The sequence below is a fragment of the Calonectris borealis genome, chromosome 2 (assembly GCF_964195595.1).
Source record: "Calonectris borealis chromosome 2, bCalBor7.hap1.2, whole genome shotgun sequence".
NCBI classification, from domain to species: Eukaryota; Metazoa; Chordata; class Aves; order Procellariiformes; family Procellariidae; genus Calonectris; species Calonectris borealis.
In genome coordinates, this window is record NC_134313.1 from 31,201,983 (window position 1) to 31,223,242 (window position 21,260).

General features: G+C 39.0%; 1 protein-coding gene across 8 annotated transcripts in view; it reads right to left on the minus strand.

Moving 5' to 3' along the window:
- The window catches only part of RALYL (RALY RNA binding protein like), a 427,011-nt gene that overhangs the window by 46,972 nt on the left and 358,779 nt on the right, over positions 1-21,260 (minus strand). For 7 of the 8 annotated variants that reach the window (XM_075141585.1, XM_075141584.1, XM_075141582.1 and 4 more), the window contains one exon: positions 19,490-19,522. The exons of the other annotated variant lie outside the window; for it this stretch is intronic. In XM_075141585.1, coding sequence (XP_074997686.1) covers positions 19,490-19,522 — 33 coding nt within the window. The remainder of the gene's footprint in view (positions 1-19,489; positions 19,523-21,260) is intronic. 8 annotated transcript variants of the gene reach the window in all.

The window sequence follows — 21,260 nt, forward strand, 5'->3', positions numbered from 1 at the left end:
TGAGCCGCCAGCTTCTCTAGGAGAATGCCGGGGGAGACAGTGTCAAAGGCTTTACTGAAGTCCAGGGAGACCACATCCACTGCCTTTCCCTCATCCACTAGGCGGGTCACCTGGTCATAGAAGGAGACCAGGTTGGTCAAGCAGGACCTGCCTTCCATGAACCCGTGCTGGCTGCGCCTGATCCCCTGGTTGTCCCCGACATGGCTCGTGAGCACCCTCAAAATGAACTGTTCCATAATCTTCCCCGGCACTGAGGTCAGGCTGACCGGCCTGTAGTTCCCCGGATCCTCCTTCCAGCCCTTCCTGTAGATGGGCGTCACACTGGCAAGCCTCCAGTCATCCGGGGCCTCCCCAATTAACCAGGACTGCTGGTAAATGATGGAGAGTGGCTTGGCAAGCTCCTCCGCCAGCTCCCTCAGTACCCTCGGGTGGATCCCATCCGGCCCCATAGACTTGTGAGCGTCCAGGTGGCGTAGCAGGTCATTAACTTCTTCCTCTTGGATTATGGGGGGTTTATCCTGCTTGCCGTCCCTGTCTTCCAGCTCAGGGGGCTGAGTACCCTGAGGATAACTGCTCTGACTATTAAAGACTGAGGCAAAGAAGGCGTTGAGTACCTCAGCCTTATCCTCATCCTTGGTGGCAACGTTCCCCCCCGCATCCAATAGAGCATGGAGATTCTCCTTGGCTCTCCTTTTGTCATTAATATACTTGTAAAAGCATTTTTTGTTGTCTCTCACGACAGTGGCCAGGTTGAGTTCTAGCTGAGCTTTTGCCTTTCTAATTTCCTCTCTGCATGACCTAACGAGATCCCTGTACTCTTCTTGAGTTGCCTGCCCCTTCTTCCAAAGGTGATAAACTCTCCTTTTTTCCCTGAGTCCCAGCCAGAGCTCCCTGTTCAGCCAGGCCGGACGTCTTCCCCACCTGTTCTTCTTGCGGCACATGGGGACAGCCCGCTCCTGCGCCTTTAAGACTTCCTTCTTGAAGAACGTCCAGCCTTCCTGGACCCCTTTGCCCTTCAGGACTGTCTCCCAAGGGACCCTCTCGACCAGTGTCCTGAGCAGGCCAAAGTCCGCCCTCCGGAAGTCCATGGTAGTGGTTTTGCTGCCCCCCCTCTTTACTTCACCAAGAATTGAGAATTCTATCATTTCATGGTCGCTAAGCCCAAGCCGGCCTCCAACAACCACATCTCCCACCAGTCCTTCTCTGTTTGTGAACAGCAGGTCAAGCGAGACACCTCCCCTGGTAGGCTCACTTACCAGCTGTGTCAGGAAGTTATCTTCCACCCACTCCAGGAACCTCCTTGATTGTTTCCTCTCTGCCGTGTTGTATTTACAGCAGACATCCGGAAAGTTGAAGTCCCCCACGAGAACAAGGGCTAGTGAGACTTCTGCGAACCTCTGGTAGAATACTTCGTCTGCCTCCTCATCCTGGTTAGGTGGTCTATGACAGACTCCCAGCAGGATATCTGCCTTGTTGGCCTTCCCCCTCATCCTTACCCACAAGCACTCGACCTCATCATCGCTATCATTGAGCTCTAGACAGTCAAAGCATTCCCTAACATACAGGGCTACCCCACTGCCTCTCCTTCCTCGTCTGTCCCTTCTGAAGAGCTTATAGCCATCCATTGCAGCACTCCAATCGTGCGACTCATCCCACCATGTTTCCGTGACGGCGACTAAGTCATAGCTACCCCGCTACACAACTCCTCCTGTTTGCCGCCCATGCTGCGTGCATTGGTGTAGATGCACTTGAGCTGGGCTACCGATTTGTCCCCGGACATTAGTGTGCCGCCCCTAAGCTCTTCTCTAGTCTAGAGCCTGGTTTTATCCCCTTCCCCCTTCGAACCTAGTTTAAAGCCTTAAACAGATACTTCACCCTCAAGGTAGGAATAGCACCCAGAGGTAATAGAGGTGGATGGGCTGCCATGAGCTCTCAACATAGCAAGGGACTCAATTCTTTTTCCCTTTCCCATTACTTAGTCTCCTTGAAGAAAGCTGACTGAATTCAAGTGTTGATCATAGAGGAAAGACGTTTATCCTTCCATGCTATTTATTAAAATAACAGAAGGGATATGGCATTGTAGGACCTTATCTGTAGGTGTTGACTCTTATGGAATAAGACAGGTAAAGGAGGGTGGTTTTAAAGCTTTGGGAAATTTTGACGTGGATCCTTCTCTATATCCATTATCTGGGTCTCTGTCTCCCTCCCTGAAATTCTGCCTGCAGCTGTGGCAGCACAGGCCACGCAGTGGCAACATGCTGTAGCTCCTGGGGTTAAGTGTCCTTCACTGTGACTGCTGAGTTAACAGCCCACAACACAAGACATCATGTGAGACCCTTAGAGGTCTGGGGTTTTATAAAGGCAGTTCCTAGTCCTCTTGACTGTGAAGCAATTGTTCTGCATGTGTATTGAAAAGGTTATGAACTAAAGATAATGAAAAGAACCCAAAATGGATGACCTGGGACAAAAAAAAAATCTCTTCTGTTTCTCCAACCGCTCTCACTTGGCTTTTTTTTTTTCATTCCTTTTTCTTTTTTTTAAGTTGAATGATGATGTTTCATTTGTAATAATATGTTAAAGAGATCATACCGTGAAAGCGACCAGTACATCTCTCTATCTACAGCCATAATTGTTCACACTTATGCATGCCAAGGGAGAGACATAAGCTTTGGTCAGTGCTGCAGTATAAAACATGAAGCAGAAAATTACACAGATAATCACTGGCACTGAGATCAAGGTGACTGCAGGGCTCTTAACCTCTTGAGATATATTCCTTAGCAACCCACCAACCTGTGTTAGGGAGGCTGCAGGAAATCACTTGCACGGTGTTGAATACCAAATACTCAGCAAGTCGGAAGCAGAGAAGGGTTTAAACGAGCCTGTGATCTGGTGGAGTCAGCGGTTTCCTAATGGCATTGTAAACAGGCAGATTACTTACCCACAAACATATGCCATCTCTGCAGTATTAACAACAGAACTGTGTGCATGGTGCTGCTATTAAAACGAAAGATGGTAAAAAACACTGTAATGCTCACACTGAGGCAAAGAAAACTCATCAATAAAGTGTGTTTCTGTTAAGCAAAAGTCATGGTTCCTTTTTCTGACCTAGTATCACCAAGTCAATCTTGTATGAGCTGTCTCTTTTAGTTTCACTTCACTTAACACTAAGCCTGCTTTAAATTTTGTATGCCTGAAGAATAAAGGATTCTGTAAAGACCAGATTTTCAGAGTTATAATGCTGTATATATTCAAATTTCCTATGCACATCAGCAGTTGCACATGTGTCAATCTGGAAAATGCAAAATTATTCTTCTGCATCTTTGAAATAAATGTATGGATGATGTTATGTCTTTATTTATCTGATGATATTTTATATTGAAAATATATTATTTAAGCATAATCTTTCTTGTGTTCTGTGTTCTATGCCCACTGTTGTGGTTTAACCCAGCAGGCAGCCAAACACCACACAGCTGCTCGCTCACTCCCCGCCGCAGTGGGATGAGGGAGAGAATCGGAAAAAAAATAAAATTTATGGATTGAGATAAAGACAGTTTAATAGAACAGAAAAGAAAGAGAAAATAATAATAATAATAATGATGATAAAATATAAAAAATAAGTGATGCACAATGCAATTGCTCACCACCTGCCGACCGATGCCCAGCCAGTCCCCGAGCAGTGATAACCTTTTCCAGGACCACACCTCCTAGTTTAGGTACTGAGCATGATGTCATATGCTATGGAATACCCTGTTGGCCAGTTTGGGTCAGCTGTCCTGCCTATGCTCCCTCCCAGCTTCTTGTGCACCTGGCAGAGCATGGGAAGCTGAAAAGTCCTTTAACTAGAGTAAACACTACTTAGCAACAACTAAAACATCAGTGTGTTATCAACATTCCTCTCACACTAAATCCAAAACACAACACTATACCAGCTACTAGGAAGAAAACTAACTCTATCCCAGCCAAAACCAGGACACCCACAAAAGATTTTTAGAAACTGACAATCACGTCCTATTTTAATTTACTTAGCTCCAAACACTAGTGAGTGTAACTGACTTCAGTGGAATTATTCTGACTTTAGAATAGTTAATGCAGAACAGAACAGAAATAGCTTTTGTTATTTTCATGGCAACAAGAATTTCTGTCTTACATGTGAGTTGCCCTTAGTTAGTATCTCATTTTCTTTCCACAGGTACAGGGATGTATTTGTAAATCATAAATGTTGACAAACCAGGCATAATGTATCTTAATTCAATTCACAGCACTATCACCATTTATACTGTCAATTGCTTCTCTGTTGTCAGAGCTGGATAATAATATTAAATATAAAAGCAATACACCTTCAATCAAACTCTTTTTAGGAGGCACATATCAACGTAATGGTTGAAACTAGTATTCCAGTCACTTGTAAAATCATTTCTCTTGTCATGTAAAAAAAGTGCTAGAAATTGTTCCTTTTGAGTGCAAAAGAGAATCCGTCTAAACTGACGTGATGTTAAAAAAAGGGAATGGGTGAGAGTAACTAGATGATTTAGAGAATAAGCACCAGGAGGTGGAAACTTTCCCTGTTAGAAAATCAATCAGATGGCAATGACTTTCATGAGCTATTGAAAAAAAAGGTGGAGATTTCAGGCCACTTTTCAGTGGATGATTACCTACATTCCCCAAAGACATGAATTAAATTGGTGGGCTGAATCCCACTTTTATTTTAGCGATCATTTGATTTTAGTTAAGGCTAAAGATGCTGATAGGAAGTGGAAGGACACTTCTGTTTTGCAGTTCAGGCTGTATATTCTGCAGAGAAAGAGAATAGTCTCCAGAGCCTGGTTTTTGCTGACATACTTACTGTCAGAAGACAAATTTTGTCAGTTATTCCTTCAACTAATATATTCTTGGAGGTTTACAGCAAAAAGATAGGGAGTCAGAAGAGGAAAAATAATTGCAGAAAAGTATTTTACATTCATTTCCATGAGGCAATTATGAGGGCAAATAGGTATAGTTAAAAACAAAGAATAACCACCAAAATTCCCAACCACTTGTCCCAAAATGCCAAATGATTGAACATAACCTACTATTTGTATATTTTAATTATTGATCAATTTTCATAGTAATTTTGTAACCATAAGTTATTAAAAGTTTTAATGTAATTCTACATGTGCATTCAATTAATAAGTGCAAGATAGATTTTTTTTTTTCCTGAGGTGGGTGAAAAGTATGGAGTCAAGTTTTAAAAAGTACAGCAAGGAATGTAGTACTGTAAATGGAGATTTTTTTCTGCAAAACGGAAAAGTTTTTGGCAAATCTAATCTGAAGAGATACATTTTGTCCAAGCAAGACATGTATACATAAAATAGCTGACATACAGTACCCCATTTTCCATTAAAGTATCTTTCTGCAGGCACTAGAATTTATTTCCAATATGATTAGGCTGTATTTTTTTCTGTCTTCATATACATCCCTTCTTTACTCTCATCCTCTCTCCCCAAAACTATTTTTCCAATGAAATGTATTTTTGGAAAACTCTTGAACTTACTCTCCAATCTGAATTTTAGGCAAAACTTGCGCAAATATTCAAAGTTGCATATACACATTCAGGTAATTAAGTTACTTAGATTAGGCAAAGCTTGTGAAGCACAGGATAGCAAAGATATCAAGATCAATATTCAGACTCTGGGGATCAGCTGGTCTGGAAGCTGTTTACGGCAGCCAGATGGGCAGAAGTCATGCAGGGATTTCCAGGCAGAATTTAGCCCCAACAACTTTCTGTATAGCTAAGTGCTTAGTATTAGAATTACTCCTAATAAAAACTATTTAATGTGGCTGCAGGGAAGGTATATGCTTAACACTGTTAACCTGATGCTTTTTAGAAAAAAAAATAGTAGCTTTTGTATGTAAAGAAACCTGAGTAAATCTACTTAATGTCTCCCTGACCTTTCTCCTCCTGCTGTTAAAATATTTTTCTGTCATCTAAAGTAATCTCCAATTGCTTATGTTTCCCATGGGAACATTTTATAGTAAGGTAATGAAAAAGCTTTCCAGTGTCCTAACCAGTGGCCTAACCATTTCCCAAGGTGTCCTTTAATTTGTATAGAGTTTTTTTTTTCTTAGTATAAGAGTAATGAGTCCTGCCTCTTAAAAATGTGTTTTAAATTCAGTGTATTCAAGATACTACTGTCAAACCATACACATGTGATTGATTATCCAATTTATTAGTGATATTGTATACATTGCAGGAGTGTCATTTACCTTGGTTTGACAAGTACAGAAGACTGTCATTGACAGGTGTAGGAATAAGTGATGGGTTTAGACTTTAAAGTGTTTCTACAGCATTTCGCTGAACAGCAGATTGATAAATTAAAATCACAGTGGTAGCACTGGAGCTGAAAGACTAACCACTTAAGATTATAAAAACAGATCTCTGAAAACTTTATGTACTCTTCAGAGAAGCCATCTTAGAAGCACTGAATGAAACAGAAAAGCACAGTACACAAAAGATTAATCGATTACAATGTGACAGTGTCAGAGTTTATGTAAAGAAAAAAAAAATTCTAGAAAATTGCAACACATGCTTTCCTCTCCCTTTTTCAAACTGTCAGAAGGCTTAAATTAAATTTAATTCTGTTCTCATTTACACTAAGTTTACTGATGTAATTTAATTATTTTGAATTGAGCAACTCAAGGTTTAAACCAGCAAAATGGAGACAGGAAAGAGACCATAACTGTCAGTGTCCTCAGTACGGCTTGTGAAGACAAGACATACAGCTTGTTTTTCCCAGAGTGCACTTTGCAAGTGAAGTTACAATATAAATGGAAATACCAGATACTGTGAATCTAAGAAAGCATTCTTGTATTCCTGACCCACCATGCAATAATTTCCATGGTAAATGGATATGGGAAGTCTCTCTGATACAAAGGAGATTCTTCTATAACTAAGCACAGGACTAGACTCAATTCCAGTTTTGTCAGAGATGAGTGGAAAGGGCAGTTGTGCATCACATAGCCAGTTGTGTATCCTCTAGTCCAGTGCTAACTCTGCTGACTAACTTTCCTTGGTTTCTGAAAAATCTGTGCCTCCTAATATTTCGGTGCTCTGGAAGGGCATGTGTCTGTTCACTTTCTGTATACACAGTGAAGAAAACGAGATTTCTTTTCTGTAAGGGAATAAAAAAGTCACAAAACAAAGGGATTCCTAAAATAGCAGTGGAAAGAGCTTTTGATTTACAGAAGGGAATTCAAATGTCACCACCCTGAATTCCCTCATGGTAAACCTAGAATAAAGCTGTTGAAATCAAGGGACCAGATATAATTATTTATCTTAAAAGTGTGTCTGTTTTTTTCCGTTATATTAATTCTCATAAGGAAAAGAGGATTTTTGTCCCAGATGACTTACCTGGGTGTAGTATATGGCAAAACATCCTGGTGACTTGTCATGGTATTGGTATTGCCACTTTCCTATACAGTTTTGGATATATGGTAGAGCTACTGATTTCTTGTCAGACAGAGTATGAATGATCTAGCTGAAAACTTTCTACATATCTTTTCTAATTTGCAAAGAAGTGTTGTTTGACACTTACGAAAGGACCTTCTTCCCCTTGGAGAACCCCCATATGGGTTTTTTTTTGCCTGCTCTAGTGTCTCAGCCAACTTGCAATGCTGGCCGCTTGGCCTATGCAACTTGCCTTAGGCATGTACTGCCTTGGAGGGAACTTAGACACATTTTCCTATTTGCGTCGGGCAAGAATTGAGGTTCTGTGCCTGTCTTTTCTGAGGAATGTTTTTTGTGCTTAAGGAGGGATCTTTCTCAAGTTTCCTTATACAGTTGCACTCCTGCCTTCCTGGACATGCAGGGGAGACAGCGCAGTCTGGGTATTCTCCTGCTTTATTCTGCCTGGTACATTTCTTTCTGGTTGCCTCCACTCTGAAAGTTTTTTACTCCACTCCCTGGTTCACTGTGAGGGTACCTGACAATATGGGGTATTAAACATTTCCTCTCTTTCTCATTCAAGATTTTTTGATGAACATATCCTATGTAGAGTTTGATCAGGTACATTTTTGACTTCAGGTTTAACCTGTTTTTCCAAAATCTAAGCTCCTGAAAATACAGTAGTCACATTTTGTAAATCACATGTTGTAATCTCTGTCAAACATTTTAGTAGCATAACTGATGTTAACTTAATGGTCCATAGTCTGACTGTTATATTTAAAAAAAAGAAAACAAAACCCACAATAAATTTAGGGAGTTCGGTATGTATTTTATGTGATCTTCTCCTCATCTTCTTCCTTGCACTCCCTGGATGTTACGGGACTTCTGGAGACTCCTTCATATCACTGTATTAAGCTCCAAGGAAACAGTTGCAGAGATTCACATTTTGACAACTTGCTTACAGCAGGTGGACAAGTTCCATTAGCTTATTGTTATTGTCTGTTAAGAACATAATACTAATGTTTGTGCATAAGGTATCACATTCAATGGCTGTAACACGAGAATTGAGAATATTTTTTATCCTGCTTGGGGAGAACATTGACACATGTTTCTTTAGTCTTATCAACCCTAGCAAAATGATTCTATGTATATAAAAATTAAATATTAATGCATTCAGACTCTCATTTAGAAAGACACTCATCACTCTTAACTAAGATATAGTAATCATCATGGTTCTTAGACAATGATCTGTATATCCATCTTTTCTCTTCCATACAGATTAATTCCGTAACATTTTAGATATTAAGAAAATGACTGTACAAAAGAGGGCTCGGGGAGCTTTATGCTTCCATTATTGCCATTTTCTGTAGCATGTGTCCCTATATCATGTGGTCACAGTCCCTGTCAGATTAGGGCTTCACTTGCACTAGTATGCATCAGGGCTAGTAAATATTTATAGAAAGTTTCATTTCAAGTGTTTTATCACTGTGGGAAATGCACATTAGAAGTTTACAATACAGACACATCTTAGACTAAATTTGGTTTTATGTAGTTTATTGAATTAAGCTACCATAACAATTTAGTGCTGAGAATTGCCTCCAGCATCTCTTCCTAAGCCACGAGACTCTCTGAAGGAATTAAAGCTGTTACGGTGTCTCTCTCTCTTTCTCTCTCTTCCTTCCCTCTCCCTTACCTTCTTGCTGAACTCCCCTCACAATTTTTCCTTCTCCCAGCAAAACCACATTACCATTACTCACCCTTATATGACTTACATGGCTGGAATGTTATTTTTCTATGAATGCTCTACACAGCAAGACAGTTTTATAGCCTATAAAGTATCAGCCAGAACATGAAATACACCTAACTACTGACACCTAGACAAAGTCTACTTGAAACCAAATCTTACTTGGTTCCAGATTTAAAGTGTAATTATGATTAATATGTGTGTATGTACGTATGTGAATAAAAAGATTAGTTTTGCAAGGAAACAAAACCTTATTCGATACCTCTCAGGTTCCTCCATCTCTACTAAAGAAATGTGAACACTTTGGCATAATACTGCTATATAAGCCACAATAATGACCTCCAGTTTTGCTTCACTAACTTCACTGTCTCAGATGAAAAGCTTCCATTTCTATCCCATATCCTTTTGTACAGCAAAAAAGGATAGATCTGCAGGATGAATTACGTTACCTGAGAAATGCTTCAGTTTTCTTCCTTTATGTATTGATCCTAATTTCTGTGAAGGTGTTCACTATTTTCAGGTAGCTAACAAATAGTTCATAGGAAAAATGCAGTGCGAAAGTTGGTATTTTTTCATTTTGACTATGTGTTGTTCATGGTGTGCCTGGAAACCTACCTATAGTTTCTGTCCCTTGATTTAGATGGCAAGAGAATAAACAAGGCCATACCTAGTAGGTACTTTTCAGCAAATAATTGCTTTTGATAAAATTCCTAATTTGCTTACAAATTAGGACTTACAAGTACTTTCTGGTGGCTATCTAGGTAGTTATGAAAATGATTGACAAAAGTAGCTATGGGGTAATAGCTGATTCAGCCTCCCATACTTTCCCCTGAGAGTAAGTGCTACAGGACCCAGGCGTGAGAGAGTTCAGAAAGGTTGTTTTTGTATAAAGCATTAGAAACATTGAAAAAGAAAAAAAAAATCGGTAACTCTGTTTTTGTTTCAAATGGGTTTATACTTTTTAAATTAAACAAATGCTTTAGCATTAGCTATAGACTCACTACCATAGCAATATAAACTGTCAGTTGCTGGTCATGCATGACAGATCCGCTCTGGTATTTCTACTTCACATTTAAGGCACATCCTCCAACTTTTAATCCTACTCGAATATGTGGTTATGAAGGAATTCTTTTTATTGAACAAAACTGATCCTTACATGAATTCAGAACCAAAGCTGAAGACTTCAGCAAGTAACTGAAACACAGTAGTTAAACTGTTAACAATAAAACTCTTAGCACACTAGTGGCACAACAGAATGTGACCTAATTTCTCTTTATTTTTGTGTACATCATCAGCAAAATTCTCACAACCTGTTACACCTGTGCGTACACCCCCATGGGAGTGTGTATGGCTGATGTTGACAAAGCTGCACTTTGACCTGCAGAATGATAAGAATTATAAGAACCCAGCTTGCCTCTGAGATAAAAAAAAATCCCCAGACTCAATGGATAACTGCTTTTGAACTGCAGTTCATAATTGGAACTAAGGCAAAAAGGCCCAAACCAAAGCAAAACCAAAACGGTCAAAATCAAGACCCTCCTTCTTGAAATCAACTTTAGTTTGGGCCAACGTATTTGTTGAATATGACCCTAAATACCCTAAACACCATCCTGCTTCTTTTAAAATTAAGGTGTGTAAAGGCATTATACCAATGTAGTTGAAAAGTGGTTTGTAAATGAGGTCAGATCTCAGATTAAACAAAATTTCTAGAAAACAACCTATGATATGATTCATTTTACTAGTTGAAAGCTTGCCTCGTATCAGGACATATCCTGATTTTGGTTTATTTCGAATGAGGGTTATGCTACCGCATGCTAATACTGAACAATCTAATAAGGCAAGATGTGAGTTGTTGTTCCTTAGTATCATACACAAGGCTATTGACAGAGCAACTCTAAAGATGATGTCTCCTAGCCTAAAGCTTAATATCTTTTGAAAAACCTTTAACAAACATGAGAGAAAAGTAGGAGCTCCAATTTGCTCTATGTCAGCAATGCTTCTCTCTGATGTGCCTCTTTCTGCACTGCCTCGTCTCTTAACAAACTTCACACCCTGGGATGGGCCATTGTCCTGATTTCACAGAGGGGAGTCAGAGGCTGAAAGTATCACTGTACATGCCACGTGACCAACAGCTAATGTGGCTCCCCTGCCTATTCATAGAGCTGGGCAGCCCTTCTAGAAGGTATCTGGTTCAGCCTCCTACCCAATGGGCTAGACCAGGTCAGCCATGGCTTTACCTAGCTGAGACTTGGAAACCTCAGCAGATGGAGACTCTACAACCTCTCTGGAATTCTTCCATTTCTTGCACGATCTTAACTCTGGTAATGCAGCTCTCTGTGGGACACAACACTTTAGTGAAGTTATCAAAGTTTAAAACGGTATAGAATCAAGAAAAAAATCTGTCCCTCTTCCCATCACTATTCACGGTAGTAACCTTCATCGTTAGCATTGTACATTACCCCACAACACAAAATCCAGGACAGGAAAGAGAAAGAATAGTCCCATTTAAACTCAGAAGGGGTACTTACGTACTGTGGTAAGAACACATGAATAGAAGGGAAAACATGCCCCTTTTTATACATTTCATAATTTTACGTTGTAAAGAAAAAATATGATTAAAAAAACATCTAGGTAATATGTTCTTCTTTGTTCTGCCTCCCTAATTCTCTTCATCCTTACTCAGCCTAGCCAATTGACCAACATGGTTAGCACTGTTTTACATGTGCCTTGTTCTTTGATGTGTTCCCTTTGCTTTAAAAAAACAGAAAGATAGGAAAAGAAAAAACCTAAATTAGAATCTGTGGCAGTACTCTTGTTGGAGCTTTTTATGAGAATGTCAAAGTTTAAAGCACCCAGCCATTTTAGAAAGCCAATGTATATAGAGATGGGTATGGAGCAATATCTTTTGAAGCAAGGCCATTTGCTGATTGCTATTGTGATTATAGGTGGTCAACCTCCAAAGAAGAAATCTCTTTATCAAGGAGCTGCAAATTATATTACTGCAGAAGGGTGTGAAGCAGGCTTTCAAGTAAAAGCTAGCATAGCAGTACTGGCTGTCTTTCTGTGGTTTGGTCTTTTAAGCATACATTTCTCTTTGCTGTCCGCCTTTCTCTTTTAGCACAAGTGCAAGCAGCATGTGCATGTTAGATAGATGGACCAATCTCAGATTTCACTTGCTAGTGAAAAAGATTAAGCTGATTTCAAAGGTGGAATCAGAGGGATCAGCCATCAGATCCTCTCCAAATATTTGTACAAGCCCTAACACGCTAAGAACTTAATATTAAGAAAAGTTTCAATTGTTATTATCATACAAAAATAGTAAGAGCAACACAGGCAGAAGAGCAATGAACAAATACAGATAGACTGGTTTGAACAGCATTATAAGGAATTTGAAATTCAAAATATCAAACTTCAAAACTATTATATCTTTCAATATATTTATCAAGTGGAAGGTATTGAATTAAAACTTCTTTGTAATGATATGGAAACCCGTGAAAATAAAGAAAGTCTTTCATATGTCAATAGCTATACAAAGGATGAAAAACTGTCTCAATTTTCAGAGGTATTGTGAGTAGGGAGCTAGGTCTCATTTATGAAATTGTTTCATGTGCCTGTTAGCCTGCCACAGTAAGCTGTGCATATTCACAGAAGCCCATAGAGGCTGGTGGGCCAAAATGCTATGTTGATACCTCAGAAATAGAAAATAGGAATACTCTGCTTACACAGACCTCTCCAAACACTGTTTTCTATAACTCCTGGATCAGTGACTACTGTTTGGGCAGCGAGTTTGAAGTAAACAGTGTTGTTCCACAGTGACACTACATACAGATATTGTCCTTCCTTCCTCCTTCCATTTTCCATTGTAAGAAAATACCTCCCTTTCTGCTTCTGTGTGTAGTCCTTTTCCCTGGACTTTCCTTTCTATTCTTATGGTCCTGCATCCCTGTTTATTTCCTTTCATTCCCCGCCCCCGCCTCCCCCCCGCCCCCGAATGTTTCAGCCTCCTTACTTTCCTTCCGAAACATTCTCTTGCAGATCATTTTTCCTCCTCTAGAGAACTTCCTGTCTCGTACATATGTGAGACTACAGATATTTGGTACTGAGGAATTGTTCGTCATTAACCCAGAACATAAATGACTTGCATATGTATTGTTTTCCTAGAATTAGAATTACTAATGAAAGGGTAGCCTTGGATGACAGAAATAACAGAGAGTAAATAAAAGGGAAAGGCAAATAGAATAACCAGAAGAGAAGAAAAGTGATCTCATGCTCTGTTGCCTTTCTCAATTATGAAGCACATTGTTACTGATGTTATTAAGGTCAGAGAGGGGAAAAAGAATTTATTAAGGTGCATATTTGTTGACTTTGTTGCTAATAAAAGTTAACAGAATTAGGAAAATACTTTTTTTTTTTGGCCAAATGTATTAGTCTGTTTTCTATGTAATATTTATTTTTCTGTGTATGTGTAAGTGGAAGTGGTGTAGAATGAAAAAGATCAGGAAAATAGAGGGACCGTAGAATAATTATTTAGATTGCGGATGAGTAGAAAAATACATAATCTGCCATCTTTTAACACTGAGTAATGACACAAAGACACTGACAAAATAACATTATTATTACTGTGGCTTTGTAATCTCTTCTTAGAGACATCTTCAAGCAAAAAAACTTCTTATAATTTTATAAAACAGTGATATTCATCCACTGTTTCAGCGTCTTATAATAATGGAAAGCAGGCAATTATAGAAAAGCTTAATCCTTGTGCATTTTGGTAAATTGTTGGAAGACAAGTGTATCAGTAATACTGCTTGAAATTAAACCATATAGATTCTCAGCATCTTCCATATGAAGATTCCCAGTTTTCCATATGTGCTATCGTCCCCCAAATCCCTCCTGTCTCTCTGGGGACTACTCTGGCAGCCTCACCATGCACAGAGCTCTTGCAGTCCCCTGACTTCTGCTTTTGGCCTCTGGGCTAAACCTCACACATAATTAAAGAATTGGTTCTTTTAGAGGGTATTCTCTGCAAATGCAGAAGATCTGCTGTTGCCTGAGTCACAGAGCCCGAGTGGTTTTAAGCATAAGGAATTACTGCTTGTCTCTAAAAAATGAGTTTAAATAATTGTGAAGTGTGTTCAGTCCTCCCATGCTTTTCATGAAAACACAGCTCCTGAATACCTGGCCTGAATGTGAATGAGAGTTACAAAATTATGTTCAGGTTGGTAGTTTTATTGGTTTCATATTAACAGTGCAAAATGCATCCAGTATCCCCCCTTCTTTTTGTATTTTTCCTCTGCTGAAAGAAAATAATTTTCTTAGTTATGTATCTTCTAAAACTGGATGTGAACAGTAGGAATAGTGTCTGCTCCTTCCACTGGTGCTATCTGATAATCAGGATGGGGGACAAGTGTTATGGTATTTATTGTATAGAAGACAACATGTGGCTATATTTTGTTTTGTGCCTTATAACCTATTGTCTGTAAAATAAAACTCCACACAAAAACTGACTGTGAATTGAAAGAACCTTCATATTTTGGAATTGGAAGGAATATTATCCTCACAGAGCCTGCAAGGACTAGGCTTTTTTTTTAAACTATCTCTTTTCTTCAGAATGGGATCCCTCAAACTGGTGTTTGAGTGCAGGATTTCCTATAGATCTTCTGCAAAATGGCCTTATGGGAAAGAAAACACTACTGAGCAAGAGGATGAACAGTGACAAATTCCAGCTGTTAGATGTTTTTTAGAACAATTCTGCCAGAACAAAATTAAGGAATCTTACTTTTTGTATTTTGGAAGCACTTCCTAAAGCTGAGCCCACCAAAATTCCTCCATCTCTTCCAGAAGTAAGTACCTGTGATTTGGAAGGTACTGTGATTTGGAAGCTGTGATTTGGAAAAACATGGCTTTTAAGTAATTTCTATTGTCATATACTTTGTAGAAACAGGACCTCGGTAAGAAAAGTAGTAGTTCATACAGATCTCTAGTCTTTTTACTGAGAATGTAAAAAAAATGCAGCAATTAGTGCATACAATGCATTCATTTCACTTATGACTCTCTCTGGGCTTTCCTCCTAAATTTATACTGTTTATAGCAAACAACCAATCTTGAAAAAAAGAAAAGAAGAGTGAAAAAGTCAGCAGTTTGTATTGTATTTTTTTAACATCCACACAGAAGAAAGAGAAATAGATTGAATCTCAGCTGACAACCAGATGTGTAAAACACATGCATTTTCAAAGATCGTCTCACTGAAGAGCTATTGCCCGCTTATCCGGAAGTAATCTCATTCTCTGCAGCTGGCAGTAGATGAATCTAAGTTCTCACTAACCTCAGAAAAAATCAGCTCTGTTTCTTACTTTCTCTCCCTGTGTCCTCTGAATTCAACAATATGGAACATTATTAAATGACACCTAACAAAGAAGACAAATATCTTTAAAAGTTTGACAAACTTATTAGTGCTGTGATGGATTTTCTACCACTGCATGTGTTAAAGCAAAGACTGGATGTTATTATGAAAGTCACATACAATTACAGTTAGATACAAACAAGAATTAATTCAAAGGATTTCTACTGTGTGAGACAGTTGCAAAATAATTATGGTCTCTCTTGGCCATATAATACTATTACAGGTCTTAAAAGATGCTGCAATGGCTGTGTCTTACAAAATGAGTTTTGAATTTTAGGTCTCAGACTGATGACCAATTACAAATCTGCATGCAGTATTATCTGGAATTTATCAAGGGCTAAACTTCTACATGCAGATAGTTACCAACCTAATCAGCTGCCATGAAATAGCTGGGTGGATGGTTAGTAACTGGATTATCAATCTAATCATCTAGAGAGAATGATAACAGTTTTGTTGAGGGGTAATTGTGCATCATTATTATTAAGAACCAAATGCCAAACATGGAGAGCAAATGTGGATAAACAAAAGTTGTTGGCATTTTAAATATTTTTTTAAAAAATATTATACATCCTTCGCGACAAAGTGGGATGAACTTAATATGAGCTGGCTCTTAGGCTGTCCTTTTTGTAGTACCCAGTTTTTTGTACCTCTTGACCTGCCTGGTCTTTCTAGGTCTGAACGTTTCAAAGATTTCTGCATGAAGTTAATTTGATGCATTGCCAGTAGACTTCATTTTGGTGGAGTTTTACCAGAACAGTTGCCGCTAATGGTAAAGTCTTCCAGGCATTCTGGCTATTTGCATGACTTCTTTTTTGTTCTAACCCTACATGAACATGAACGCTACATAACATGAAGAGGAAAGAAAGTCCAGACAACTCTCTCTCTTGCTCAGATTGAATACAGACACAAAACCCCAGAGTGTGGAAATAACACCTGTGGGGAGAAGTATCCTACAGGTTAACACTCAGTGTTCAGCACTGTTAAGAGATGTTTCAGCTTTCCCTAGGGATTTTATTTTCACCTTTAAGAGACAAAGGAAGACAACATGTATCTCAAATTGAACTTTATATTTTAGCCCAAAATCATAACACTGAATTCAGATACGCTTATCTGAATAGATCACATACTTGGTGAATTTTTGCTCCTGCTTGCTACTATTAGAGACTTGCATTAAAGAGGTTACTGTTACTTCAGTGCCAAATTATGCCCCTGTCTTGCACAGGGAGTAAAAAGGAGCATGGATTTTTCTTCTTTGCTATGCACTTTGCATAGAAAGAAGGATAAATGGAATTTCCTTTACCAAGGGAGTACAGGAGCTGTTCTCTCCCTGCATTCGAGACATAAACTACAACAGCAAGAGGTGGAGTTTGCTTCTCCCTGTAGCTGGCTGCTTTCTGAGAGAGGGGAAACAATGCACCATTTTAAGAACCACTTTTCCTTTGTGGGATCTCTCACGGGAAAGCTGCAGCCCTGCACATACATGCAGAGGTCAACACACTGTGGCAGTCTCAAGTTCTTAGGCTGCTACGCTTCATGTTCCTTTCCGCCACCAAAAGAATTAACAATAGAAAAGCACCAAGAAGTTGTTAGCTTAGGCAGGGCAAAATGAAAAAGCATAATTAGCCCCTACAGGCAATATAATGAAAATGTGGAAACAAATCTCTGTCGCAGAAGGTAGGTGAATGAAAGGTTGGTGTGCAGGACTAAGTCATCTGTAGGCAACCTAAAGTAATTTAGATTGGTGCTTTGACCAACTCTGGCTGCAAGAGGCATTAAGGGTGCCCATGAGTTAGTCTAATTGAGGCTGAGTTAGCATTTCTTCTGGAAACATTTAATGTATTTTAAAAGCCTTGTGGTTGCAGCTGTCACTCTGGGTTAAAACCTTAGATACAGATCTTGGCACAAGAGCTCATCCTCTGAACAAATGAACCCCCCTAATTACTGTGGGACTAGGAGGAGCATCTGTCTTAGTACCAAGGAGGTGGATGTTGGCTTGGGCCCCTCAGGGAGCTCTAACCTCTGTCTGAAGCCCTCCTTTGGGGTGGAGGAAATATAGCAGTAAAAGGCAAAAGTAGCACAGAGGCGGGGACTAATGTTTATATTTTCTATCCTTATCATTACGAACTTGCAAGAAATAATTCAAGTACATTACAGCAAACTTCTGGGAAGTTCTGGCAAGAGGCTAAGTCTATTTGCTCAGATTAGACTTCCCAAGAGGAATCCAGTTTAGCGACAAAGTCACATACAGTGGCTATGTGGAGGTAATGTGGATTTACACAGTGGCCACCAATCCACTTATCTGGAAACAAACCCAAACCCAAAACATAAACATAACACTTCCTCCTAGGTAGACATCCCCAAATATCCTAAAATTGCCAGCAGAGTTCTTAAGATCATGACAAGAACTACAAAAATAGGATTTATTATTTTGTGGCAGTTACTATTAATATAATTCCTACCATTGTCTTTTATTTGCTTCCTGGGGTTTTATACTTTCAAGTTTGCTCCTCAGCCACAATGGCATGCAACTTCTTTTTTAATCTTAATGTTGAGATTTTGAGGTAATCACTTGATTATGACAGTGGACCCTCAAAAAACCAACTCAGTAGGACAAGTTACAAAGTGGAGTAATAAAAGGTAGTAACAAAGTGACTGAATTTGATAATGAATTTGGACATTTCAAAGCATGCAAACCAAGACATGCAACCCCCCAATTTGACCAACATTTAACTTATTTTTTAATAAGTTTTCAATATTTTTCAATAATTTTGAGTTGGTAGAAAGTAGAAATGGCAAGCAATTAATTAAAAATGTACTCAAACAAACCAAAGTTACTTTATGCTATAGAAACTGAGATATATTTCACTCCTGCTTATGCTGATTTATTGAGTTTCTCTGTTCATAACTGACACTTTTTTGTTTGATAACTTTAGTTTGCACTTCAGAGTGTTGGAGTGTTGGAGTTTTGGATCTGCAGTTAATACAACAATTTGGAAGCTATTGGTAATTACATGGTAGAATTAACCCTTAAATGGCTATTCTGCATGGGATCTTTTGTCTGCAGTTTATGTTCTTGGTAGCATGAAGCATGGTGTTGTGAACAAAGAAAATGAAAATGAAGAGACATAAAGAATATACAGTTCTGAAGGAAAACAGGGAGTGAGGATGTTAGGAAACTTAGGAAAGTTTTAAAGAAAAAAGCTAAAAGGAAAATAGGTCATGAAAAGTGAACTTCAGACTCAGAAGTAAAATACAGACACTTACCTTTAATATATATAATGGTCTACGTTTTATAAAAGAATAGTACTTTTTTTTTCAGAGTATGTCACATTTAAAAATAAGTTTTTAGAAAGATGAGTTAATCATTGTAACATATAGATCATATAACTTTAAGCGGCGATGATACTATAAAGACAATAGCTGTAATACGCAAGTCAGTGTAGTAATCTAAAATTAGGCTAAAAATGTTATATTTTTCTATGTTATGAATTTGATTTTATTTATGTTATTGAAGTATCACAAAATTTTTATTTTAAAAGAAACTATCAATTATTTGTTCAGGGGCTTAGACAAGTGGTATAGACAATATTTGAAATGGTTTCTGACTGAAAGATCAGTGAAAACAAAATAATAAACCAGCTGCCTTTCAATGCAACATTTAACTCCTATGTCTTTTAACATGTCTTTTAGTATAAATTTTGGTTAGTCAATAGAGGCAAAATATACTTCTTCTTAGTATTTTTTAAGAAGGGAGATATCCACAACTGCTGACTTTCTTAACTAATAACTACTTTTTCTAAGCTTAGTTATAATAAATAATCAAAATGTTGAAACAGGGTGTTTATGCTCAACATAATCTCATAAATTATATTGTATGGTAGTTGAATATATAAATATCCATGGAAATATACATATTCCTACTTACCCAACGGACAGGAAAGGCTCCTTTGATTCAAGTCTGTCAAGTAAATAACAGAAGTTTTAAATATAGATATGTTTATTGTATTTCAGAACATTTATATGATGAATTTAAAACAGCCAATCTTAGTATCAAATTTACTTGGTGACCAATACACAATTTACACAATTTAACAACAATAGAAGGGCCTGATCCATTATGCTAGGAGTTTAACTTGAAAAAAATCCCATTTACCTAACTGAACTTTGGTTTAGAAATCAAATATTTACAAAGCAGCACATCTAGGCCCTTTAAATTTAAAGATTCAGATGATTTGTGTAGGTATTTACATGGAAAGGCTAGAGCGAACAAGTAATACTTTGTCCTTTTTTTGCATTTTTCATTCAAAATGTTTTTTTTCTTGATGCCCCTGATTTAGGGAAGATATCGAATCTTTTTTTTTTTAACTTTAAACATAAAATTTAATATGGGTGTAAGAACTTTCCTGATTTGAGGGCTTCCACATCCATTTTGTTTGCTTTCCAACATCCTCTATTCATAGGACATGGTCACTTCTTCGTCGTGAGAAGTTCTGGCACATCTGCCACAATCAGTCTTGTGCTGGAGCTGGATGCCACTAGTTTGGTAGACCCAGAATCATGCCCAATTCTAAAACCCAGTTGTTAAAAGTGTTGTTCTCCAACTCCCTGCTGTTGCTGCTCTCTCTGTGAGGAGCTGCACCACTTGCACACTGGCAGAAGCCTCTTCTACTAGCATTTTCCACCCAACTAGGATTGATTTAAAAATCCTCATCTACATTATTTTACTGTGTTTCTGCTCTAGTACCTGCAACCGGGTGCCCTTAATTTTATAGTGTGTCTGGCTGCAGTGAGTTTAGTAATATCATCAGCTGCTTGTTAGGACCATTGACATGTGAGTTTAGGGTCCTTTATAAACATATTTAAAGCAAATTTACAACTCAATTATTTTGAGAGATTACACGACTTCAGGGCGCTGGGGTGACTGGTGGAGGATCGGGAGCACAGGTAGTGTTTTCCTCGATCACTTTAGGGGCAGGGCGGAACACTGAAAGGAACAGGAAAACTCATCGGATCAACACGTGGCTCAGGGGCTGGTGCCATCGGCAGAATTTTGGCTTCTTTGACCACGGGGAGGTTTACACGGCACCGGGCCTACTGGCGACGGACGGAGTTCAGCTGTCTCACAGGGGGAAAAGGATTCTCGCATGTGAGTTGGCCGGGCTCATCAAGAGGGCTTTAAACTAGATTCGAAGGGGGAAGGGGATAAAACCAGGCTCTCTAGAGAAGAACCTAGGGACCGCACGCCATTGTCGGGGGAGAAATCGGCAGCCCAGCTCAAGTGCATCTGCACCAATGCACGCAGCATGGGCGGCAAACAGGAGGAGCTGGAAGCCATTGTGCAGCAGGGTAGCTATGACTTAGTCGCCATCACGGAAACATGGTGGGATGAGTCGCACGATTGGAGTGCTGCAATGGATGGCTATAAGCTCTTCAGAAGGGACAGACGAGGAAGGAGAGGCGGTGGGGTAGCCCTGTATGTTAGGGAGTGCTTCGACTGTCTAGAGCTCGATGGTAGTAATGACGAGGTCGAGTGCTTGTGGGTAAGGATGAGGGAGAAGGCCAACAAGGCAGATATCCTGCTGGGAGTCTGTTATAGACCACCTAGCCAGGAAGAGGAGGCAGATGAAATATTCTACCAGAGGCTGGCAGAAGTCTCCCAGTCGCTAGCCCTTGTTCTCATGGGGGACTTCAACTTT